This window comes from Kogia breviceps, chromosome 2 (genome assembly GCF_026419965.1).
Source record: "Kogia breviceps isolate mKogBre1 chromosome 2, mKogBre1 haplotype 1, whole genome shotgun sequence".
Taxonomy (NCBI): domain Eukaryota; kingdom Metazoa; phylum Chordata; class Mammalia; order Artiodactyla; family Physeteridae; genus Kogia; species Kogia breviceps.
The window spans coordinates 98,475,740-98,502,246 of NC_081311.1; the positions used below are offsets into that span (position 1 = coordinate 98,475,740).

A 26,507-nucleotide genomic window follows, 5' to 3' on the forward strand; every position below is an offset into this window, starting at 1 on the left:
TTTATTTTTAATCCTAGTGGGGAACTAGTGGCAACTCTATTAGAATAATTTGATGAAATTTTAATAAAGGAGTATTTACAAATATAGGACAAAGGGCAGGGAGGTCATAAGGCATAGTACCATAACCCAGGGCTTATTACAAGGGCTAGGCCAGCAGGTCAAGAGGAGAGAGCAGTTACTTGGAGTTGGTTGCATAAAAGATCCACAATGACCTTCACCCAAGAGTCAGAGCAACTTGGGTGACTCCACAGGGATAGCACTGGAGAAATACAGACTCCAAAGTCACTTTTCTGCACCTCTTCAGTCACCTATAGGATACACTTTAGCTGGATCCAATTGGCAGCCAAATGGCAGCAGAACTTAAGTCATCAGTACAAACTCCTGCTGGGGTAGAGACCATGGGAGAGAAAAACACTTAAGAGTGGCTCTGAAAAGACAAATGGAAGATATTCAGGGCACAAATCAGTATTCCATTAAAGTTTATTTACAAATCACCCCTTTTATTATTTTTATTATGTTTTTTCACTACCATCAGTAGCATGGTTATATTTTTCTCTCTTTAGAATTATCTCTTCAGTATAAACTATTAAAAGGAAAAATATAGGGTAAATAGATATAAAAGATTTAATGCTTATGGTTGAGTTATTTTTTTCAAAAGATTTGCTGTAATTTATATTTCTACCAGCAATTTATGAGAGCCTTATTATATCCTCAGTAGCAATGTAAATTTTTTGATGTTATTAATTTGTTAGGAAAAATTACTTGGCAGTGTTTTACTTTGCATTTCTTTGATAACTGGTGGTTTAAAGGTTTTCCATGTTTTTAAAATATTTTCATTTTTCAATATACTTTTCATGCTTTATTCTACTTCGTGTGGCCCCATAATGAGTTATGACTGATTCATTAGTTTAATGAAGATTAACCTGAAGATCCATTAACCCAAAGATTTACTTGCAATCAAATGTAAATTTTATCTCGGTAAACAATTGTCTTTTGAAAAGAAAATTAAGCACCTGATCACTGTTCACAGTCCCTTTTTGTTTTTCTTGATGCTGAGACTATCAGAATTCACTTATAAATGAGAAAATCAGAAATGTTTCCCTCAAAGGATAGTGTGTCATGATTTGCAACAAAAGTTATTAGAAAACAACATTGCCTTTTAACAGTAGAATAAAATTAATTAAAGTCAGGTTGGGGATTTTAAAAAATATATCATTTTGGCAGAATATGCAATGTAACACAAATAGTTGCTGTTTATTGAGTGTCTCCTATGTTGCAAATGTATCTCATCCTCACAGAAAATTCATTTGCTATTTTTTTTTACAGGGAAATTGATTCTATGAGATTATATCCACAAAAGGTATGTGGTGGACTCACTTTATACACTAATTTTTCTATCTGTGAAATTCAACCTTCTTTCTATTTTATCAAATAAACTGTCTTTGTTATCATTATTGTTGCCGTTAGTGTTAATATTCAAGAGATTTAATTTGCTTACCATAACCGCTTTAGGATTTACACTAAGTAGAAACTAAAAGATGTGCTAACTGATTTCCAACCACACTGAACTCCATTAACTATTTAGAAGTTTTGTCTTTCTCTAGAATAGGCAGGAAGTCTCCATATGGTGGTATTTGAAGAGTATAAAAGGTCTTTCTGTGTCCTCTAAAAATGATAGTTGTCAGTCAACATTTTACTTTTATGCCCGCCTCTCCTTTAAGTCAAAGCATTTAAGTAAGACTACTACTTAAACCTAAGTATGTGATGAGACAGACAAAAACACAGTAGAATGAGCTGCCATTGTATGGTAGTGATAATAAACCCTATTCTGGAGTTAGACGATGTTATTTGATTCCTGGCGCTGCCACCTATTATATTAGAGTAACTCTAGCCAAGTTTTTTAACCTCTTTGTGGCTCAGTTCCCTCATCTGTAAAAAAGGATAATAAAATTAACAACATCAGGGGGTGTTCTGAGGAGTAAATGTATTAATAAATATAAGCCTCATTTGCTAGATTATGGTAAATCATTAGAGCATGAGAGTGTTGATTAAATAAAGTTTTTAAATGAAAGAAGGAAAAGAAGGATAGATGAAAAGAAGGAAACAGGGAGGCAGGAAGCAACCTGGCTATTCATTTTTAAGATCAGCTCAGCCATGTTTGTATTTATACACTCTACTATTAAAGTTCTTAAACACATTGACCACATCTTACTAGCAATGAACATCCAGCCTCTGTCATATTGCCTGATAAAGTCCTCGCTCAACAGATGATGGCCAATTGAATAATTTTTCCCAAAAGTAAATGTGTTGCTCTGGAAGGATAATCTATATGAGGCTCAAGAAAGAATGAACCCGAGTATAAGGGGCCAGTAGCCTGAAATATATCTAAATGAGTCTCATCAATCACTCCTCATTCAATTAAGATACAGTAGATAGCCTATTTCAGGCATATAAGAACCAACTCCAATTGTAACATGGCTCAAACCATTTGCTTTAATGTTTCTCTTACACACACAAGGTCAAGTTGATGGTGCCTATGCTACTTTCCCCAGGCTGGGGCCTCCTTTGAAGAAGGCTCTATAGAGTACAACAGTCAGGATAAATAATATAATACTAAGGACCAATGCCAACCATGATGTTGTCTTCATGTACTTACTTGCTGGGTTGTCCGTGCCATGTAGGCTGACCACTGGAACCCCTGGACCTAGATTTTAGAAATGTATGTATAAACATTTTAAAGATATCTAAGTAATAACTACTGGAATATTACATGATACAGTTCTTTTTTCCAAATATAAGCATTTCGTAGTTAAAACATAATGAAACAGAAACCTGATTATTAGATTTCATTCCTTTCTATGGATATTTTATTCAGAGAAGTAAGAATATACAGGGAAAGAAACTACTTGCAGGAATATTGTTACAATTCTGCCTTCTCCAAAATGCCCTATACTTCTATAGTTCTATGGTTTTAGCCAATCTTATGCACTTTACTCTCTTTTTATCTAGTCTTTTATAGAATCGTCACTGATGTTCAGGAAGTTGATTCACAACCCTGTGAACCCTCATCCACTCATTCAAGATTAAATTCTATTCACCACTTAGCCAAGGAAGAAAGAATGCATGTATATTAGAAGTATTTTGGCGCAGTGGTTAAGAATCCACCTGCCAATGCAGGGGACATGGGTTCGAGCCCTGGTCTGGGAAGATCCCACATGCTGCGGAGCAACCAAGCCTGTGCACCACAACTACTGAGGCTGCGCCCTAGAGCCCAGTTTGCAGGGCAGAAATAGAGACACAGATGTAGAGAACAAACGTATGGACACCAAGGGGGGAAAGTGGCGGGGGTGGTAGCTGTGGTGGGATGAATTGAGAGATTGGGATTGACATGTATACATTAATATGCATAAAACAGATAACCAATAAGAACCTGCTGTATAAAAAAATAAATAAAATTCAAAAATTCAAAAAAATAAAAATAAAACCTAAAAAAAGAAATATTTCACCCACAAGATAAATTAAAAATTGGAACTAATTATATATTAATTTTTAAAACACATTAACTGGAATTGTTAATTATTTCCAATATACTGGATAAGTTAAGTGTAACCATAAGACGTTATCTTAAAACTTCACTTCTCTAAGGAACTCTGTCTAGGGGTCTAATGGTTTTTCTCTGGTGTCATCCAACAAGTACTTCTCTGTTTTGATTACTTTATTTCAGATGTCAAGAGAAAAATAACTAAAAAGAAAAAGTATTGGTCTCTTCCTCATGGTGTCTTAAAACACAAATGTGTAAGGTACCAGCTGAAGCAGTAGCACTCAATCCATCACATCATAAGAGGCCATCTCCCATTTCATCTCTGGGAAATTACAGTATCCTATTAAAGGGACAATGATTCCTATCAGTATAACCTAGAGATACCATATTACTATGTAAGGCTATAGCATACTGTTACCAGATAGAAGAAATAATTGGGGTGAACATAATTTCTCAAAATTGAAGGGGACTAGACCCTGGGAATTAAATTTCTGTAGATCCTAAATTTCTTAACAACCAAGCCATTATTTTAATAAGGAAATGATTGCTTTTCCTAAGGGCTAGGTAAATTCGTTTATTATTCTAGCGTGACTTTGCTGATGTAAATATGTTTATTCACTTTTTTAAAAGGTCCATGTCAAACAGCACTTATTGATCATGTGTATGTGCACATATTGACTTACTCCCAATTTCTATCTTTTAAATAAAGTAATGGATACAATTTCTATCTCAATAAACCGCTAATTTATAACTTTTTAACAAAAACTTACAGAAACTAAGAATATCAAATCATATAGCTAGGGTAATCATTACTAATGATAGTAACAGATACTGATCAAATAAAATGAATAAAATAAATTTTATCAGAAATCATCTATTACCTTTACAGAGTAATAAGAAATGTTGATTCATGGGACTAAAACTGGCACCAAAATATGTACATTGTTCTTTCATAAAGTTACATGAAATGCATTGACGATTCAATAATCCTTCAGTAGAAGCACTGGAGAAAGAAAAAGAAAGTTAGAAATGCTACTATTCCAGGTCCTTGAATGTGTGGTATCTATATTTAAATATTGACATAAACAAAGAAGCTACAGCATTACTTAGCTGAGGTTCCTTGTAAATTATGACTTACCATAAAAATGCAAACAAAGTCAATTCCCATTACTAATGTTAAGACATACGCATTTTTCTACTCTGTAATAAAATTAAAATTATGTACACCTATATGAATGTAATATGTATGTATGCTTACAAAGAAACTGATTTTCACAGGATGCCATATAACTTATTCTTATTTATATTTTTATAGATATTTCTTTGTAAAGTATTAAAATAAATTACCCACAGAGACAAGCATAAAGTCACCAGCAATAATATTAGTTGGAAGAACTAATGTTTTCACAAGTCACACACATATAAAAAGCTCATGATTTCCTAAATTCAGCATTAGATTTTGATATTAGTACCAGATTTTTCCCACTACATACTTGCACTGAATTTTTGGGAAAGAAAAGCTATTTTTGTATGATAATATATATAATGTTAATGCTCATACATACTTTGAGACATCAAGGAGATAGATACTGAGAAAAGCACTCATCTCTTTATTTTACAAACAATGGTGCTTAAGGTTAGAGGGGTTAAAATATTAACCCAAAGTTAAATTTCATGTATAGATTCATTTATTTTGTAAATAGAGATTCATTGTAAATTATCTATGCTGCTAAATGAAAACTCTGTTGATGATACATTTTTTAAAACTTGGCTGGACAAAATATTCTCAATTTCATTTTGGAACAAAACACATAGTATAGTATAGTTCACAAAGTCACAGTTTCACATCTGAAACATTTTGGACTCATTATAATCCAAAATTTTCCTTTTCTAGTCAAGGAGATTAATATACTAGGCACTTAAACACATTAGCTAGTTTCACCATTATGACAAATCATACCCTTTTTTTTCTTTTAAATTGTGGTATATACGTAAAACAACATTCAACATTTTAACCATTTTTCAAGTAGATGGTTCAATGTCATTAATTAGTCACAATGTTGCACAACTATCACCACAGAAACTATGAATGTGTGCCAGTCACTATTAATAATAACTATTTAGTGACATAACTAGAATTTAAAACCTTTCCTCTCTCTACTCTTCCATATAATTTTTCAGATCCAAGTTTCCTAAAAATTATGTTGGTATTTTCTCATTATTTAGATTATGAAATTACTAAAATAGAGAAAAGCACATTTTGAGACAAAATAATGACACCGAATATGCTAGCAGTTCTGATTCTGCAGAAGCATCTAATCCCATAAATTAAATCAACCAATTATTATTTTTATAGCCTGGACAAGACAATGATTGAGTTTTCTGGGTCAAACACTAATATTATCTTACAGTCAAGCAAACTGGCACTTGATGAGCCATTTAAAGGGAGATTTATTGGTACTATATTTTCTGAACAGGTCATAGATATATTGACTTTTGTATTGCTGTGCCTCAGTCACTGGGGACATAAGACAAGCACACAAATCTAAGAACTCACTGCGATTCAAATCACATTTTAGGCTAATAAAGGGAGGGGAGAGAGGATGAGGCAGCTCTACTAGCTGAACTTAGCCAAGTCTAATTTTCTGACACTGTCATTTTTTGTTAAGAGTTTTACAAAATGAGAAAAATAAAACATCGGTCCAGTATTTCCACATCTCTAAAGGGTTGTTCTTGACTGCCAATATTAACCACAGTATAAGTTTCAAGAAAGATAAGCTTCAGGTAACCAAAAAGAGAAAGTGACCAGTACTTTAACCAAGACCTGTAAACCAAAATTAGAATCATTCTCTTTAAATAAACAGCTGTTCTTTTGGAAGCCATTAGAATTGAGAACATGTGTTCCAGACTCTAAGAGAAAAAAACAAAGAATGTGAAGATGACATATTGGGTTATGCAATAAAAAGGAGAGGCTCGCTTCAGATGAAAACAATTTATGCATAAATAAGAGTGTGTGGATGAATTAGAGAGAGTTAAGGTACTTGAAACATGCATTTTTACTCTCAAAGGTAAGTCTAGGCTACTTGGTAAGAATCACTGGTGACACTTCTTCAAACATGATGAATTTCCACTGAGAATATGCCATGGCAGTTTTGACACTTTAAAAATGGATCTGTGAAATGTAAATTAGAAAGTGTATATGAGTCTATAATTGTAAGTTGCTTGCCAGACAAAAATAAGTCATTCTTGGGACGTCCTGGTGAAAGCTTTCTGAGTAAGGAGACATTTTTAATACTAAATAGGTATGACCTTAACCCCTTTTATGAATATAACTTTTCATCTGGGAAAATTGGACAGATGAAAATAGTCCCCATCCACTGCTTAATTTTATTTTATTTTATTTTATTTATTTATTTTTTTGCCGTACGCGGGCCTCTCACTGCTGTGGCCTCTCTCCCTGCGGAGCACAGGCTCCGGACGCGCAGGCTCAGCGGCCACGGCTCACGGGCCCAGCCGCTCCGCGGCATGTGGGATCTTCCCGGACCGGGGCACGAACCCGCGACCCCTGCATCGGCAGGCGGATTCTCAACAACTGCGTCGCCAGGGAAGCCCCCGGCTGCTTTATTTTAGTAAGCAAGGCCCATTCCTGGTTAAATAACAATCAATGGATTATACACATTATGGGGGGCGCGGAGAGAAACTGCCACTTGATCCACTCTACAAAATGTTCACAATGCTTTTATTTTGTTCGGGAATACATCACATGTGTACAATATTAATGCCTTGAAAATATAAATGAGATGTAGCAGAAGAAAAGCCTACTGGGGAAAATATGTAAATGCCTGTGATGTGGGTAGTTGAGGAAAGCAAGCCTCAAAAAAAATATATATATATTTTGAGACTGTAAAAACAAATGAGGGAAAAAATAAAGGAGGAATAAGATGGTGTCCATTTCAGTTCCAACTCTTTAGTCTCACAGTGGTCCAGAGCTGAGGGACTGGGCCAAGAGTGTGGGGTTTTGTCATACTGAGTTTGTTCTCTCCTAGCCATACCAAAAATGAAACTTCAGATTTCTCCATCCCATCATTATGCTGTGTAGATGGCCCCTGAGGAATCAACCTGTGCAGGAAGATGCTCTCACATTGCTTACCTGTACAGCTGCCTCCCTCTGGGAGATGACTCTGTGCTCAGAAAGTAACTGTCCATGAAAGAAAACAACACAAACATCAGGCACCAATCAATTTTTGCCACACCGAGTTTTCACCTGAATTTTCAAACTGTCAAAGAACAGGCAAGAGCTCTTCTATTATTTAATGGAAGGACTTGATCCATTTGGGAAACTCATATTTTTTTCTTAAAATATTGTCACACTTTTCCATGATCTCTTTCAATCTCTCTGAGTGTGCGTGTGTGTGTGCATGTGTCTGTGCAACTGTCTGTGTAAGTATCCCTCTGCATGAAGTATAGGGAGAATCTTAAAGAAAAGGTTGTTCTTTACGTGGCCAGGCTACTTGGACTAGGACCATGGTAAATAAAATACAAATCTAGCAGAAAAGATTGCATTTGACAACAATGACTTCCAACCTGACTAGAGAACCAAAACCACTCACATTTTCTGTGTCGTTTCATCGTACGCCAGGATCTTTATCACTTCCCAGTTTCCTGATGTCAGATGCCGCACAGTAATTTGCTCACTTTTACTCTGCAAAGAAACAGAATATATTGATTTTCTTCTTATTTAAACAGCATCTCTCTGGTCAGCACAAAAGTACTAACTGCCTGTGTCACTTTTAATTCTTTAGTTCTCATCTAATGTTGAGTTTCTCATTTTCAATCTTAAGAATATATCCACATGCACATAAACATAGATGCAGGTAAGATGGTGCCTTTATTCCTATGCTGTAAGAAAACCATTCAGAAAACATCTCCAGGTGAGGATTATGTGTCCATCATCGTCTTGACATAGGAAGTCATCTGGGCATTTGGTACAGACACAAGACCTTGTTAACTCTCATCTAAATGATCGACAGCTATGCAGTTTGCAAAGCTTTAAATAAAATATTTCAAACAAACTTCATTCCAAATAGATTCTGTTATATTGTTTTATCCTTTACAGATGTGCATTGCTATATGATTTGCTATTTTCACTCAATAATTTATTTCTGAGATCATTAAATATCATTATTGATGAGATCATCAATAATTTATTTCTGAGATCACACTGACCCTTGTAGCCATAGTTTATTTTCACTGTTATATGGTATTTTATTGTATGTATGAATACAGTAAAATTTTTTTTTTTTTTGACATTTGAGTTTTTCCAAATTTTTGCTCTTAAAAACAAGTTGTCTATGAACAGTTTTATTAATGTCTCCCGGTGCATGTGGCAGGATTTTCTTGAGATGAACACCGATAAATGGGATTGCTTGGTCAAAAGATAAATGTCTCCTACCTAACTCTATAGTGACATTATTTTCCAAAGTTGTGCCAATTTAGAATCTACTAGCAATGTGAGTTTCTGTTGCTCCACATTTTCTCAACTTCCTCACCAACAGTTAATTTCATCAGACTATTTAATTTTTTGTCAAACTAATGAGTGTGAAATTGTATCTCATTCACTTCCTTTATTTTTAAGAAAATATTCAAATCTACAGAAAGGTTAATGCATAGTACATGAATAACCATAAAACCATTACCTAGATTCACCAAACATCAACATTTTGAATATTTGCCCTCCCCCTTTCTTCATATGCTAAATCATATGAAAGGAAGTTGAAAGCATCAGACTATTTCAGCTCTAAATATTTCAGTATACATCTCTCAAAATTAACAGTATTTTCTCATATAAGCAAATTGCCTATCACTCCTATGAATAACAACATTAATATCATCTAAATATATAGTATGTATTCTAATTTCCATAGTGCCCTAAGTAACCCAAATATCTCCATATCTATATATCTATATCTATGTATCTACATATTTATCTATCTACCTAATTGCTTTGGGTTGTCACCTCTTTAGTCTCTTTCAAAGTAAAAGTTATCCTATCTTTTCTTGAGTTCTACAACATTGACCATTTGTGGGGCGGGGTTTGCTGCAGCATGTGGCATGCGGAACTTCCCTGACTGGGGATTGAACCTGTGCCCCCTTCATTGGAAGGGCGGAGTCTTAACAACTGGACCGCCAGGGAAGTCCACACTGACCATTTTTAAGACTCTTGGTCCAGTGGTCTGATATGTGGAGCATTTTTGATTTATCTGACTTTTCAAAATGATATAATTTAGGCTAATATTTTTGGCAAGAATATTATATAGGTGATATTGGATACCTCTTATGCTTCATATTAGGAGACACACCATTACAGTTCTTCCCACTCTTAACAATGCTGTTTACAAGGTAACTGATATATGTTCATTGTAAAGTACATTTTGCCCTGTAGTTAAAAGTGGGATGATGCTTGCACATTACATGAATAGCTTTCCCTCCATGGACTTTCCACTCAGTAGTTTTGGTATCCATTCATGACCTTTCCCTGAGCAAATTATCATTTGGAAGTGATTTTCTAACTCTAACATCCATTCTATATTTATTAGGTGGTATTCTTCTGTAAAAAGAACTTGCCCTACTTTTTCCCCTCACACCTGTTCATTCTCTTTGTCTCCCTCTTCCTCATACTATTATAAACATTTTTTAATCTGAGGTGTTACATTCCATTACTGTTATTTTGTTGTTGTTATCATCCTTTATGATGCTGAAATTGACAGAATTTGGTTAGTGGGACCCCTTCAAGCTAACCCCTCTATGGAAATGATTATGTTAGTTTTAGAGCACTTCCTTGTTTTCTGCACAGTAAGATGTTCTAAGATCACTTCTTATCTCCCATATCCATAATCAATAATTTCTCCAAGGAATATTTTCTACTGGATTATGATATTTAGATATCAAGATCTGGGCTTAGGTGTGCTCATTACTACTCTAATGTTATTAGTTCTGGACCTTTTCAGAGGGGACAGATAGGCAGCCAGACAGATGTCCATATGTTCTCTGTGTGTAGGTGTTATGTGTGTGTTCTTAGCCACATCTCAATTAAAATTCATATCAGTTTGATTTACATTTAGGTGCATTACCTTCTCTTAGTATTTCAATTTAAGCTTTGATGTCGTCATTCTTTTTATTTTAAAATATGTACATGGTCAAAAATAAAGTATAAATATGTGTATATATACTTTGACAGAAGTCTTTATCTCACCCCATTCTCATCACATAGAAAAAACTTTTCTTCATTTGGTTCTTATTTATCCTGCTTTTCTGGGGGTAGATTTTTATAATTAAAAAATTAATATTTTTTTACTATAAATATAAATGCTAATCAAATTACATATATATGTACAAATTAGAGAGATTGTGGGATGTGCTCTATATCAATTGTTATATATCTTCTTTTTTTTTTTTTTTTTTGCAGTATGCGGGCCTCTCACTGTTGTGGCCTCTCCCGTTGCAGAGCACAGGCTCCGGACGCGCAGGCCTAGCGGCCATGGCTCACGGGCTTAGTTGCTCCGCGGCATGTGGGATCTTCCCGGACCAGGGCACGAACCCGTGTCTCCTGCATCGGCAGGCGGATTCTCAACCACTGCGCCACCAGGGAAGCCCATATATCTTCTTTTTAATTCTTAAATAGTTCTGCCTTGTGTGGATGTACCATACTTCATTCAACTAGCCTCCAAAAATGCAAATAATCTATAGTGATTATTATCTCAAATAATGCTTTAGTGATTAACCCTGTGTATATGTTTGTTTGTGGTTTAATGAGTAGGGAAATATCTTCAGGATATATTCCTCCATAGGGGAAGTACCATTCTGCACATCTACCAGGAATGTATAAGGTGCCTGTTTTCCGATGGACATATAATGACCTACAGAAATGGTCCCTGAAAGTGCAGTCTTCCCATGAACATGTTACAGAACACATTGTTCATTGTTTGCATTTTTGCTAATCTGACAAGTGAGAAATGTTGCTGTGGTAGACGCTATGATACACCAACCAGAACTCCCTTCTAGAAGGAAGGACCTACCTCTCCAGTGGCTAGAAGTCCTGCTGGAAGAAGGCCCTCAGCTGTCAGTCTGGGGACAGCCTGAACTGAAGAAAATGGCCTCACCCAAGATCATACCTCTTTTCAACAGTCCTTGAAAGGACAACCTGATCAATATTGGGATATAGAAGCCTGGCCCTCTTGCTCTAACTTGGGACTTCTCTGAAGGGCTCTCCCAATGCAGAACTCTCTGTGGGGTTAGCTGAAACCTTCATTCAGATGGCTCTGCCACTCAAATTCTTCTGCCCAATATTGCTTTCTTTTCCTCCTTTCCAGAGTTATTGATCTCTGTAATAACTGGCCTGCAGGCTAATCTTTATTTCACAGTTGGCTTCCTGTGACACTCAACTTATGACAGGTATATTAGTGTATTTTCATCTTGCATTTCGCTTGGAAGAGAAGTTGAGCATCTATATTTATCTATATATGTACAAATGCTTATATATATACATATAATGTACAATATATAATAAGCCATTTGCATAATTGTTTCATCTGACTCTGCTAATGTTTGTCTCTGTTAACTATGTGATCAGATTTCTTTGTATTCTGGTCTTATTTATTTTTTAAGAGCTCTTTATGTCTTTATATCCATTTATGTGAGGTATATGCTGCAAATATATTCTCCTGGTTTGTCATTTTGTGTTGACATTGGTTATGATAGCATTTTTCCCCAATTTCTTTTTCTGTTCTTTATAAAGTCAAGTTTACCAACGTATTCTTATATTACTTCTAAGTGATGATGCGTAGTTTAAAGGCTTTCTTCAAACTAAGGTTACAAAGAATTTACTGATGTTTTCTCCTAGTACAGGTAAGATTTAATTTTTAAAGTTAGAGTTTTGCCATTTTAGAGTTATTGTGGTAGTCTGGAACTACTTTTATCTTTTTCCTAAAGGATATTCAGTTTTCCTAAAATGATTTTATAAAAACTTTATTTTTTCAGTGGTTTGAAATGCCACCGTTATTATATATTAAATTTCCATATGTACCTGAGTCTATTTCTGTACTGTCTATACTATTACATTTATCTCTGTTAAGTCACATACCAATACCACACATTTTAGTTATAGATTTTTTTAACTTCCATATTATTTAGGACTCACACCCACTCATTGTTCTTTATTTTAGGATTTCCCTAGATAATACTACATTTTTATTTTCCCAAAGAAGCTTAAAAGCATATCTAGTTCAAGCAAATAAAAACTTACTGGAATATCTTATTGGGATACTATTAATTTTATAATTAATACTGCTCTTATGATCTTCAGTTATTTTTTAGAAGAACATAGATATTTTTCCATTTGTTCAAGTCTACTTTATGTCTTTCCAGAATGTTTTAATGTTGTCCTCATATGGGTTTTGTACATTTCATATAATTTCATTTTCATATTTATTACTAAGTATTTTATATTTTGCTGCTATTGTCTAAAGGCCTCTCTCTTCCATTATACCTTCTAATTGGTTATTGTTTGCATATATGAAAGCTACTGATTTGTGTATGCTAAATATCTATCCTGCTGTCTCACTAAATGCTTTTTCCAAATCTTACAGCTGGTTGTGTATTCTTGTCTCATTAACTAATACCTCCAAAATCATTTTACATAACAGTGGAGATAGTGTGCATGCTCCCTTGCTCCTGACCTTGATGGGAATGACACCAGATTGGCTTTTGGGCTGAGGTATACATGTTTTATGACTTTAAGAAATTATCCCCAATTCATATATATATATATATATATATATATATTTTTTTTTTTAACCAGAAATTGGTATTAAATTTTGTAAAAGGCTTTTACAGAAACTACAAAGAAAACCTATTCTACAGACAATTTAAATTTTATTGGCATTGCCTTTGAAAATCTAATAAGATTCTTTTATGAAATCATGTGGGCCTGGTGCTCACTTGTGGTGTAGTTCTTTGATAACATTCTGCTTCTTCTATATCATTAATCAGTTGAAGTTCTGCATCTCTCCTGGGGACAGTTCTAAGTGTATTTCTTCATGAAATCTTTCATTTCATTTAAATTTTCAAACGAATTGACATAGAGTTCTGCAAAATAGTGTCTTATGATTTATTCAAATGCCCTTTGTTTATTTCCCATTAGCCATTTCTAATTTTATACCAGTTTGCTTTCTCTCTCTTTTTCTTTGATTGGATGAACATGTGCCTTGTCTCGTGTGTGTGTGTGTGTGCGTGCGCGCGCACATTTTCAAAGGGTAAACATTATTTTTTCACTTATTACTTCTACCTTTTTCTATTTATAAACTACTTCATTTCTGCTTCAAATTTAATCATCCCCACTTTTCTAATGTATGCTGCATTTTGCTGATAGTTTTCTATTTGAGTTGGAAATTCAACTTATTTCATTCTTCCATTTTCATTTTTATAAGTCTGCTAAGTTACGATTTTTATTCTGACAACTTATTCTGATATAAAGTATTGTCATTCTTTTTCTTATTATTATTTTATAAATTTTGGAATTTTGACTTGAATTCTCCAGTAAACTGTTTAATTAGATTTACTTTAAAAATTACTTAGTTGGAAAACCTGTTAAAATATATTACTGATTTCTAGGAGTATTACTTTGTGATTATAGCATGCTTTTATTTAATTTCTAATTTGTAGAACTTACTGAGCTTTTTAGATGGATGACCTGATGAATGTTCAACTTTTGACAAAGTTCCACATACGTTTGAAATAGATATATAATATCTCTTGTTTAGATGTGTTCAAATATAAATGCATAAATACACACATTATACACACATATATGCGATATCTATAACCTTACTTAATATTTTGTCCACTTGACTCAGTTTGAATTGAGAATGAATGGTACAATAAGGTTTCCACATATTAAGTAGTTTCTGGCATTTCTGTTTTAAAAAGGTAGCCATCTATCTGGGGCACAGATACAGACAATTGACTATTATATCTTCCTTGTGATTTGCGGCCTTGAACATTATAAAGCATCTTCTTTTGGTGGTCTTAATGCTTTGGAATATGAAAGCAGCTCTTCTTGTTTGGTATCAGGATTTTAGCCTTTCTGAATCATTTTGTTTAAGATGTGTATTTTGCATAAAAGATTGAACTGGATTCTGTTTCATGAGCCAATCTAAAAAATATTTTTTAAATGTTAGGGCATAAGTTAGGCCAATTTACATTTATTGGTATGACTGATACCCTTCTAAAAACTCTGTCATATTTTATACGTTTATTTTGAATATTATGTTTAATAAGTTTTTTGTAGGCAGTCTTTTTGTAGTCTGTTGAGTGTTTTGAAATCCAGTGTTAGGTTTTATTTTAACTTTACATGTCATCTTTATATTAATACCTTTAATAATATTTTTCCACCACCACCCCCCTCCAAAGATACTTTGTGTTTCTAGAACATTTTTTTATTGTTCTAGTTTGTCATTGGATTATGGTTTTAAATGTTACCTCTCTTCCAATGTTTTGCTTATCTTCTATAAAAAAATGCCAATTAAATATCAGGTGGATCTTATTTCCTTGTCTTACCTAACTTAACTCAGATCCTCCATACTTTTTTAATTTCTTTCTATTGGCTGTTTTTATGGGTCTTCTTGCTATCCATTAGTATATTTTCAGAAATATCTATTTACCAGTGGTCATCTTTCAATTAATTATTTCTGTTATTATTTTGTATTATCTTTTCCATTTCCTTCCTGAAATCTGTCACTTTTTGGTTTACAACTTTATTTCTACTTTATGAGGCCTTTTCTAGGTTTTGAATTTCTCACTTGATAATTTTATGTCTACATATGCTTATTTAATGATAATAATTCATTCTTTTTGATAATAATAGTCATTCTTTTTGGAGTATTGTTTTATAGAATTCTTCTGCCTCATCATTGTTTTTCTTCAGGAAAGGTGTCTTTATGTATTGGAAAAATTTTATTCTACCTTCTGTTTCCCTCATATAGTAATTTTATAAATCTATTGCCAACCATATTTTGTTCTTTATAAGTATCTTGGATTTTCCAGGATATAGATGCTTAAGAATGGTGAAGGATTAGGTGACTCCCTTGAATTCTAAATGAGCAGTGTTTCTAAGGAGTGCTATTAACAGTTCCCTAAGAACTAGTATCCCGAGAAGCACCCTAATGAGACACCATTAGGAGTGGATAATATATTTTTTCTGTAGAGTTCTTAATTTCTACCACTAGTTTTCACCTTTTCTTTTACCAACAATATTCTAAGAGATGCCTCTCTCTATCAAGTTTTTTTTTTCGTTTTACTTTCTTGGGTGGTAATTTTTAAAAACTGTCATCTTGGTTTTGTGCATATTCAAGTTACTTCATTCTGATTCATTTTCTCAATGCTTAGTTTTAAAAGAAATGTACTAATTTTCCACTATAGATTGTGTTATATTATCTAAGCTTTTGATTAATGCCTTTGTCAGCTTAAAGAAGTTTGCTTTATTTTTAAATTTCTAAGGCTTTTGAATATTTGGTAGAATCCACCTTTAAAAAACTACCTGTGCCTGATTTGAATACATTTTAAGACACTGATTCCATTTCCTCAATATTATGGGACAATTCAGATTGTTTCTTAAATCAGACCTGGTATTTCTTTTTTCTAGAATGTATCCATATCACTCAAGCTTTCAAATTTGTTGACATACGTTATACATAGCATTTTAAAGAATATTTTAAAATTTGCAGTTATGTCTTCTTTCTATTATTTATACTTTGGGGGCTTCTCTTTTTATTTTTATTTTTATTTTTACTTTTTTAAAAAACATCTTTATTGGAGTATAACTGTTTTACAATAGTGTGTTAGTTTCTGCTTTACAACAAAGTGAATCAGTTATACATATACATATGTTCCCATATCTCTTCCCTCTTGCATCACCCTCCCTCCCACCCTCCCTATCCCATCCCTCTAGGTGGTCACAAAGCACAGAGGTGATCTCCCTGTGCTTTGCGGCAGCTTCCCACTAGCTATCTAATTTACATTTAGTAGTGTGTATATGTCCCTGCCACTCTCTCACTTTGTCACAGCCCACCCTTCCCCCTCCCCATATCCTCAAGTCCATGCTCTAGTAGGTCTGTGTTTTATTCCCATCCTACCACTAATCTCTTCATGACATTTTTTTTTCTTAGATTCCATATATATGTGTTAGCATACAGTGTTTGTTTTTCTCCTTCTGACTTACTTCACTCCGTATGACAGATTCCAGGTGTATCCACCTCATTACAAATAACTCAGTTTCATTTCTTTGTATGGCTGAGGAATATTCCATTGTATATATGTGCCACATCTTCCTTATCCATTCATCTGTTGATGGACACTTAGGTTGCTTCCATGTCCTGGCTATCGTAAATAGAGCTGCAATGAACATCTTGGTACGTGACTCTTTTTGAATTATGGTTTTCTCAGGGTATATGCCCAGTAGTGGGGTTGCGGGGTTGTATGGTAGTTCTATTTGTAGTTTTTTAAGGAACCTCCATACTGTTCTCCATAGTGGCTGTATCAATTTACATTCCCACCAGCAGTGCAAGAGGGTTCCCTTTTCTCCACACCCTCTCCAGCATTTATTGTTTCTAGAGTTTTTGATGATGGCCAATCTGACCGGTGTGAGATGATATCTCATTGTAGTTTTGATTTGCATTTCTCTAATGATTAATGATGTTGAGCATTCTTTCATGTGTTTGTTGGCAATCTGTATATCTTCTTTGGAGAAATGTCTATTTAGGTCTTCTGCCCATTTTTGGATTGGGTTGTTTGTTTATTTGTTATTGAGCTGCATGAGTTGCTTATACATTTTGGAGATCATTCCTTTGTCAGTTGCTTCATTTGCAACTATTTTCTCCCATTCTGAGGGTTGTCTTTTGGTCTTGTTTATGGTTTCCTTTGCTGTGCAAAAGCTTTTAAGTTTCATTAGGTCCCATTTGTTTATTTTTGTTTTTATTTCCCTTACTCTAGGAGATGGGTAAAAAAGGATCTTGCTGTGATTTATGTCATAGAGTGTTCTGCCTATGTTTTCCTCTAAGAGTTTGATAGTGTCTGGCCTTACATTTAGGTCTTTAACCCATTTCGAGTTTATTTTTGTGTGTGGTGTTAGGGAGTGTTCTAATTTCATACTTCTACAGGTAGCTGTCCAGTTTCCCCAGCACCACTTATTGAAGAGGCTGTCTTTTCTCCACTGTGTTTCCTTCCCTCCTTTATCAAAGATAAGGTGACCATATGTGTGGGGGTTTATTTCTGGGCTTTCTATCCTGTTCCATTGATCTATATTTCTGTTTTTGTGCTGGTACCATACTGTCTTGATTACTGTGGCCTTGTAGTATAGTCTGAAGTCAGGGAGCCTGATTCCTCCAGCTCCATTTTTCGTTCTCAAGATTGCTTTGGCTATTCAGGATCTTTTGTGTTTACATACAAATTGTGAAATTCTTTGTTCTAGTTCTGTAAAAAATGTCAGTGGTAATTTGATAGGGATTGCATTGAATCTGTAGATTGCTTTGGGTAATAGAGTCATTTTCACTATGTTGATTCTTCCAATCCAAGAACATGGTATATTTCTCCACCTATTTGTATCATCTTTAATTTCTTTCATCAGTGTCTTATAGTTTTCTGCATACAAGTCTTTTGTCTCCTTAGGTAGGTTTATTTCTAGATATTTTATTCTTTTTGTTGCAATGGTAAATGGGAGTGTTTTCTTAATTTCACTTTCAGATTTTTCATCATTAGTGTATAAGAATGCCAGAGATTTCTGTGCATTAATTTTGTATCTTGCTACTTTACCAAATTCATTGATTAGCTCTAGTAGTTTTCTGGTAGCACCCTTAGGATTCTCTATGTATAGTATCATGACATCTGCAAACAGTGACACCTTTACTTCTTCTTTGCCTCTTTGGATTCCTTTTATTTCTTTTTTTTCTCTGATTGCTGTGGCTAGAACTTCCAAAACTAGGTTGAATAAGAGTGGTGAGAGTAGGCAACCTTGTCTTGTTCCTGATCTTAGTGGAAATGGTTTCATTTTTTCACCATTGAGAACAATGCTGGCTGTGGGTTTGTCATATATGGACTTTATTATGTTGAGGAAAGTTCCCTCTATGCCTACTTTCTGCAGGGTTTTTATCATAAATGAGTGTTGAATTTTGTCAAAAGCTTTCTCTGCATCTATTGAGATGATCATATGGTTTTTCTCCTTCAGTTTGTTGATATGGTGTATCACGTTGATTGATTTGCATATATTGAAAAATCCTTGCATTCCTGGAATAAACCCCACTTGATCATGGTGTATGATCCTTTTAATGTGCTGTTGGATTCTGTTTGCTAATATTTTGTTGAGGATTTTTGCATCTATGTTCATCAGTGATATTGGCCTGTAGTTTTCTTTCTTTGTGACGTCTTTGTCTGGTTTTGGTATCAGGGTAATGGTGGCCTCATAGAATGAGTTTGGGAGTGTTCCTCCCTCTGCTATGTTTTGGAAGAGTTTGAGAAGGATAGGTGTTAACTCTTCTCTAAATGTTTGATAGAATTCGCCTGTGAAGCCATCTGGTCCTGGGCTTTTGTTTGTTGGAAGATTTTTAATCACAGTTTCAATTTCAGTGCTTGTGATTGGTCTGTTTATATTTTCTGTTTCATTCTGGTTCAGTCTCGGCAGCTTGTGCATTTCTAAGAATTTGTCCATTTCTTCCAGGTTGTCCATTTTATTGGCATACAGTTGCTTGTAGTAATCTCTAATAATTTTTTGTATTTCTGCAGTGTCAGTTGTTACATCTCCTTTTTCATTTCTAATTCTATTGATTTGAGTCTTCTCCCTTTCTTTCTTGATGAGTCTGGCTAATGGTTTATCAATTTTATTTATCTTCTCAAAGAACCAGCTTTTAGTTTTATTGATCTTTGCTATTGTTTCCTTCATTTCTTTTTCATTTATTTCTGATCTGATCTTTATGATTTCTTTCCTTCTGCTAAATTTGGGTTTTTTTTTATTCTTCTTTTTCTAATTGCTTTAGGTGCAAAGTTAGGCTGTTTATTCGAGATGTTTCCTGTTTCTTTAGGTAGGATTGTATTGCTATAAACTTCCCTCTTAGAACTGCTTTTGCTGTATCCCATAGGTTTTGGGTCGTCGTGTCTCCACTGTCACTTGTTTCTAAGTATTTTTTGATGTCCTCTTTGATTGCTTCAGTGATCACTTCGTTATTAAGTAGTGTATTGTTTAGCCTCCATGTGTTTGTATTGTTTACAGATCTTTTCCTGTAATTGATATCTAGTCTCATAGCGTTGTGGTCGGAAAAGATACTTGATACAATTTCAATTTTCTTAAATTTGCCAAGGCTAGATTTGTGACCCAATATATGATCTATCCTGGAGAATGTTCCATGAGCACTTGAGAAAAATGTGTATTCTGTTGTTTTTGGATGGAATGTCCTATAAATATCAATTAAGTCCATCTTGTGTAATGTATCATTTAAAGCTTGTGTTTCCTTATTTATTTTCATTTTGGATGATCTGTCCATTGGTGAAAGTGGGGTGTTAAAGTCCCCTACTATGATTGTGTTACTGTCGATTTCCTCTTTTATGGCTGTTAGTATTTGCCTTATGTATTGAGGTGCTCCTATGTTGGGTGCATAAATATTTACAATTGTTATATCTTCTTCATGGATAGATCCCTTGATCATTATGTAGTGTCCTTCTTTGTCTTTTGTAATAGTTTTTATTTTAAAGTCTATTTTGTCTGATATGAGAATTGCTGCTCCAGCTTTCTTCTGATTTCCATTTGCATGGAATATCTTTTTCCATCCCCTCACTTTCAGCCTGTATGTGTCCCTAGGTCTGAAGTGGGTCTCTTGTAGATAGCATATATATGGGTCTTGTTTTTGTATCCATTCAGCCAGTCTGTGTCTTTTGGTGGGAGCATTTAATCCATTTACATTTAAGGTAATTATCGATATGTGTGTTCCTATTACCATTTACTTAATTGTTTCGGGTTGTCCTTGTAGGTCTTTTCCTTCTCTTTTGTTTCTTGTCTAGAGAAGTTCCTTTAGCATTTGTTGTAAAGCTGGTTTGGTGGTGCTGAACTCTCTCAGCTTTTGCTTGTCTGTAAAGGTTTTAATTTCTCCATCAAATCTGAATGAGATCCTTGCTGGGTAGAGTAATCCTGGTTGTAGGTTTTATTCCTTCATCACTTTAAATATGTCCTGCCACTCCCTTCTGGCTTGTAGGGTTTCTGCTGAAAGATCAGATGTTAACCTTATGGGGATTCCCTTGTGTGTTATTTGTTGTTTTTCCCTTGCTGCTTTTAATATGTTTTCTTTGTATTTAATTTTTGACAGTTTGATTATTATGTGTCTTGGCATGTTTCTCCTTGGGTTTATCCTGTATAGGACTCTCTGTGCTTCCTGGACTTGGTTGACTATTTCCTTTCCTATATTAGGGAAGTTTTCAACTATAATCTCTTCAAATATTTTCTCAGTCCCTTTCTTTTTCTCTTCTTCTTCTGGGACCCCTATAATTCGAATGTTGGTGCATTTAATGTTGTTCCACAGGTCTCTAAGACTGTCCTCAGTTCTTTTCATTCTTTTTTCTTTATTCTGTTCTGTAGTAGTTATTTCCACTATTTTATCTTCCAGGTCACTTATCCGTTCTCCTGCCTCAGTTATTCTGCTATTGATCCCATCTAGAGTATTTTTCATTTCATTTATTGTGTTGCTCATCGTTGCTTGTTTCCTCTTTATTTCTTCTAGGTCCTTGTTAACTGTTTCTTGCAATTTGTCTATTCTATTTCCGAGATTTTGAATCATCTTTACTATCATTATTCTGAATTCTTTTTCAGGTAGACTGCCTATTTCCTCTTCATTTGTTAGGTCTGGTGTGTTTTTATCTTTCTCCTTCATCTGCTGTGTGCTTTTCTGTCTTCTCATTTTGCTTATCTTACTGTGTTTGGGGTCTCCTTTTTGCACGCTGCAGGTTCGTAGTTCCCGCTGTTTTTGGTGGCTGTCCCCAGTGGCTAAGGTTGGTTCAGTGGGTTGAGTAGTTTTCCTGGTTGAGGGGACTAGTGCCAATGTTCTGGTGGATGAGGCTGGATCTTGTCTTTCTGGTGGGCAGGTCCACGTCTGGTGGTGTGTTTGGGGATGTTGGTAGCCTTATTATGATTTTAGGCAGCCTCTCTGCTAATGGATGGGGCTGCACACCTGTCTTGCTCTTTGTTGGGCATAGGGTGTCCAGCATTGTTCGTTGCTGGTCCTTGAGTGAAGCTGGGTCTTGGTGTTGAGATGGAGATCTCTCGGAGATTTTCGCCGTTTGATATTGCATGGAGCTGGGAGGTCTCTTGTGGACCAGTGTCCTGAGGTTGGTTCTCCCACCTCAGAGACACAGCCCTGACACCTGGCTGGAGTGCCAAGAGCCTTTAATCCACATGGCTCAAAATAAAGGGAGAAAAAAATAGAAAGGAAAGGAAGGAAGGAAGGAGAGAGGGAGGGAAGGAAGAGAGGAAGAAAGGAAGGGAGGAAGGAAGAAAGGAAGGAAGGAAGAAAGGAAGGAAGAGAGGAAGGAAGGGAGGAAGGAAGGGAGGAAGGAAGGAGGGAAGAGGGAAGTAGGGAAGAAAGGAAGGAAGAAGACAAAATAAAGTAGGTTAAAATACAGTTATTAAAATAAAAAATAAGTATTAGGAAGAAAAATTTCTATTAAAAAAAAAACAGAAAAATGGGTCGGTCTAACCCTAGGACAAATGGTGAAAGCAAAGCTATACAGACAAAATCTCACAGCAGCACACACATACACACTCACAAAAAGAAAAAAGGGGAAAATAATAGTATATCTTGCTCCCAAAGTCCACCTCCTCAACTTGGGATATTTCTCTGTCTATTCAGGTTTTCCACAGATGCAGGGCACTTCAAGTTGACTGTGGAGCTTTAATCCGCTGCTTTTGAGGCTGCTGGGAGAGACCTCCCCCCCTCCTCTTTGTTCGCACAGCTCCTGGGTTTCAGCTTTGGACTTGGCCCCGCCTCTGCGTGTAGGTCGTCCGAGGGCGTCTGCCCTTCGCTCAGACAGGACAGGGTTAAAGGAGCAGCTGATTCGGGGGCTCTGGCACAGGCCGGGGGGAGGGAGGGGCACGGATGCGGGGCGAGCCTGCGATGTCAGAGGCCGGCGTGACGCTGCACCGGCCCCAGGAGCACCGTGCGTTTTCCCCGGGGACGTTGTCCCTGGATCCAGGGACCCTGGCAGTGGCGGGCTGCACAGGCTCCCGGGAGGGGCGGTGTGGAGAGTGACCTGTGCTCGCACACAGGCCTTTTGGTGGCGGCAGCAGCAACCCTAGCGTCCCACACCCGTCTCTGCTGTCCGCGCCGACAGCCGTGGCTCGCGCCCGTTTCTGGAGCTCCTTTATGCGGTGCCCTTAATCCCCTCTCCTCTCGCACCAGGAGACAAAGAGGCAAGAAAAAGTCTCTTGTCTCTTCGGCAGCTCCGCGCCTGTTTCTGGAGCTCCTTCAAGCAGCGCGCTTAAACCCCTCTCCTCGCGCACCAGGAAGCAAAGAGGCAAGAAAAGGTCTCTTGCCTCTTCGGCAGCTCCAGACTTTAACCGGACTCCCTCCTGGCCAGCCGTGGTGCCCTAACCCCTTCAGGCTGTTTTCACTCTGCCAACTCCAGACCTTTCCCTGGGATCCGCTGTCCTCTTTTTAAATTAAGTTTGTTATACATTCTAGTGTGAATTATTTTTTTTCAAAGAACCAACTGTTTATTTGGCCAAACCCCTTTATTTTATCTTTACTTTCCATTTCATTAAATTCTGCTACTGAGTTTCTCATGGCCTTCTTCTACATTTGAACATATATGTATAAATATCATATAATTATATTATAAAACAACAAATAATAGATATATCTAATTTAACCCATGAAAAATTATATTTTATTTTCAAACATATGGCTTTTTAAAAGTTATAATTGTTATTCACTTCTAATTCAATTGCATTGTTTTCAGAGAGTGTAATCTATCAGCTAAATAATACTTCAAATGCATTTTTGGTATAAATATCTAGAATCTAGGATTTTTGATGTGGGAGAGTTTTATTAAATATCTACTTTCTTATACTACTGGAAGCAGAAACTAAAAGGTCATTCCATAATGTATATGTAGTATTAGAATCTTCCTTCAGAAAAACAATAAGTGACTTACTGGTACACATCTGTATTTCAGCATCTTCCTAAACCATCTATTCCTTATTCTTAAAGGGAGTTCTCTAGACTTCTAGCTGCTCAAGGTCAACAAGCATGTGACTTCTTTATTTTAACTTCTTCATATGCTGTCTGATGCATTCTGGCACTTTACAAGTATTTGCTGAATAAAAGTATAAATGCAAAGATGAAACCAAATTTCTGAGATTTGAGACAGGCACAGCCTGAAGGCTGGCATGGAGTTCTGAAGTCATATATTTTATTGCCAAATTCCCACAGGACAAGAACACAGTAGATAGTCCTACTTACTCATTTTCAGATCCTGTTTTGAATGGACCAAGGACAGGACTAAAATCTCAGGTTTTAGTGCATCTTTAGTGCCCAATTTCAAGATGAACAAAATCTCAAAACATTAAAAATTAAAGAAACTTTGATCAATATTTGTACATATCTGGAGATGCATTTTGTTCACAGATTTCTAGATTGCTTATACTTTCTGTTTTTCAGAGAATTGAGGTGTGTGTGTGTGTGTGTGTGTGTGTGTGTGTGTGTGTGTGTGTGTGTGTTTTAAGGATGGAAGAGTGGCCACATTAAAAGTGATCATGAGCAAAAATCCAATGTTTTGAAAAATGTTTGAACACAGTGTACGGAGAATAAAAATTACACATTCAATGATGCATCTTGGATCAAAATATGTTTCTAACTGTAGAAGTAAAAGATCTCTTGTTGGAAGCCATGGTAACAACCTCACAACCTTTGGACTTTATTTCAAACATCTGTAATTTCTCTGCTTGCTTTATATCTACCAGGGCAACTCTGGGCTGGGGAATAAGTTTCACTCCATTTTACATGTAATAGAATAGACTATCTTGTATAGTTATATAGTTATAAGACTTGTAAGCTATTTTCTAATAATAGCATATTAAGTTTGATCTGGACTCTAGGTAAATAGTCCCAATATCAATCAGAATATGGTAGATGACTATACAGTAAATTCAAAATAAATATCAAGGGACTTGACTAGTCTGTACCTCAATTAATTTTCCATCCACCTTCAGCAGAAATATAATGACAGGAAAGTTAATTTAATAAAGCAGGAAAGAATAATCATTTTACTTCACAGAAATAATTCTTTCTGTGCCACCATGATCTCTATTATATTCACTTAGTAGAAGAGAAACACTGATTATGAATATGAAACCACTGTGGAATTTTGACAAGGGCAACATGGCAATATACTTTAAATTGAATTCATATTTCACTTTTAATTTTAGAAGGGCAGCAATAAAACTAGTAATTTCAATCATTTTCAAAAGAGCTGAAAATCTAGGAAATAAAGTGTTTTTATTTGGGACATTAGACCTCAGGCACCTCTCCTTGGATTGGCAGAGATTTTATCTTAGCAAGCTCAATATGAATTTTATGTATCTATTTATAAGTTGGAAACATATTGGTATCAGTAAAAGTTTAATGATGCATGTGCTTTTCACCTGATTATACACTGTTGATGCAAATTTCTTCCAGTAAATTCTGTTTAACTTTTAAAGCTTCTGAATAATGGAAATATTGCAGTGCTTAAAAATAACATGCTTTAATTTACTGTCTATTCATCATGTGAGGTGAACTAATTGTTTTCAGACAATGTCCTAATCAGAGACAGCAGTGAAATGTAATGAAAAAATTGTATTGGGTTGACTGGGTGACAGAATTGTGGATTGGGGGCATGCTATTTTCTACAGTATTTGTAATGAATAATGGCATTTAAAATTGTTCCAAGTGAAATCATCAGCTCTCATAAGCAAAACTTTGTATTGCTGAATAGAAAAAGTGAATGAATTCACCAATATATATAATTTTTCATTTAACACAGTTTTGGAAGATAACAAGGCAATTGCTAATGCTTATAAATCTGAACCATTTAACATGACTGAAACTCTGCTTACCCCATATTAGAGGGGAAAAAGGCGGCCATGTATTTGACAAAAAACTTTCTCTTGACTGAAACTTACATTGTAAGATATAGGATATTATGGTTCCAAATATGGGAATTAAGGAGTTAGAAGTCTACGTAAAGAATTCTATGGGGGAAAAGGGGAGAGGGAAATATCTGAAGTGATCTGAAGTGGTCTGCTGTAAAAAAAAAGATTTGATTCAGAAACTACGTAAACTGATATCAATACTGCATACTCCACACTCTACTCAGAAGGAAATTTATTTTAGCTATAAAGATTTTTGGAAGAGCCAGGTTTTTTTAAAATTATTATCTTTAATGGAATATATAAAAGTAGACAAACCCTATGCATAAATTTTGCTTTCACATATTCATATAGAAAGTATCTGGAAATATATATATATATATATATATATATATATATATATATATATATATGGGCTTAGAAATATTTTACTTTTGATTCAGGAATTCCAGTTCTGTTAACCACAACTAAAGAAATAATTCATGATAATCTTTATGCATAGTGACATCTATAGTTGCAGTAAATTGCCACTAAATTAAACATTGAACAACAATGGTTAACTAGGTACATCCAGTCAACTAAATATTAATATTCAAAAGAATTGCATTTCAAAATTGTTTAGCACTATGGGAAAATTATGCTATAAAATTTAAATTCAAATAGGATAAAATACTGTACTTTATATAAAATTATAATCATGTTTAAAAGTAGACTGGAGGAACACACAATTTTTTCCTATTTTTTATTTTTTGG

The 26,507-nt window shown here is 35.1% G+C and overlaps 1 protein-coding gene across 5 annotated transcripts in view; it reads right to left on the reverse strand.

Moving 5' to 3' along the window:
* The window catches only part of DPP10 (dipeptidyl peptidase like 10), a 1,329,914-nt gene that overhangs the window by 57,239 nt on the left and 1,246,168 nt on the right, over positions 1–26,507 (reverse strand). For all 5 annotated transcript variants that reach the window (XM_067025881.1, XM_059052403.2, XM_067025884.1 and 2 more), the window contains 4 exons: positions 8,152–8,243; positions 7,692–7,739; positions 4,423–4,544; positions 2,657–2,704 (listed from right to left, as the gene is read on the reverse strand). In XM_067025881.1, the coding sequence (XP_066881982.1) occupies positions 2,657–2,704; positions 4,423–4,544; positions 7,692–7,739; positions 8,152–8,243 (310 nt within the window). The remainder of the gene's footprint in view (positions 1–2,656; positions 2,705–4,422; positions 4,545–7,691; positions 7,740–8,151; positions 8,244–26,507) is intronic.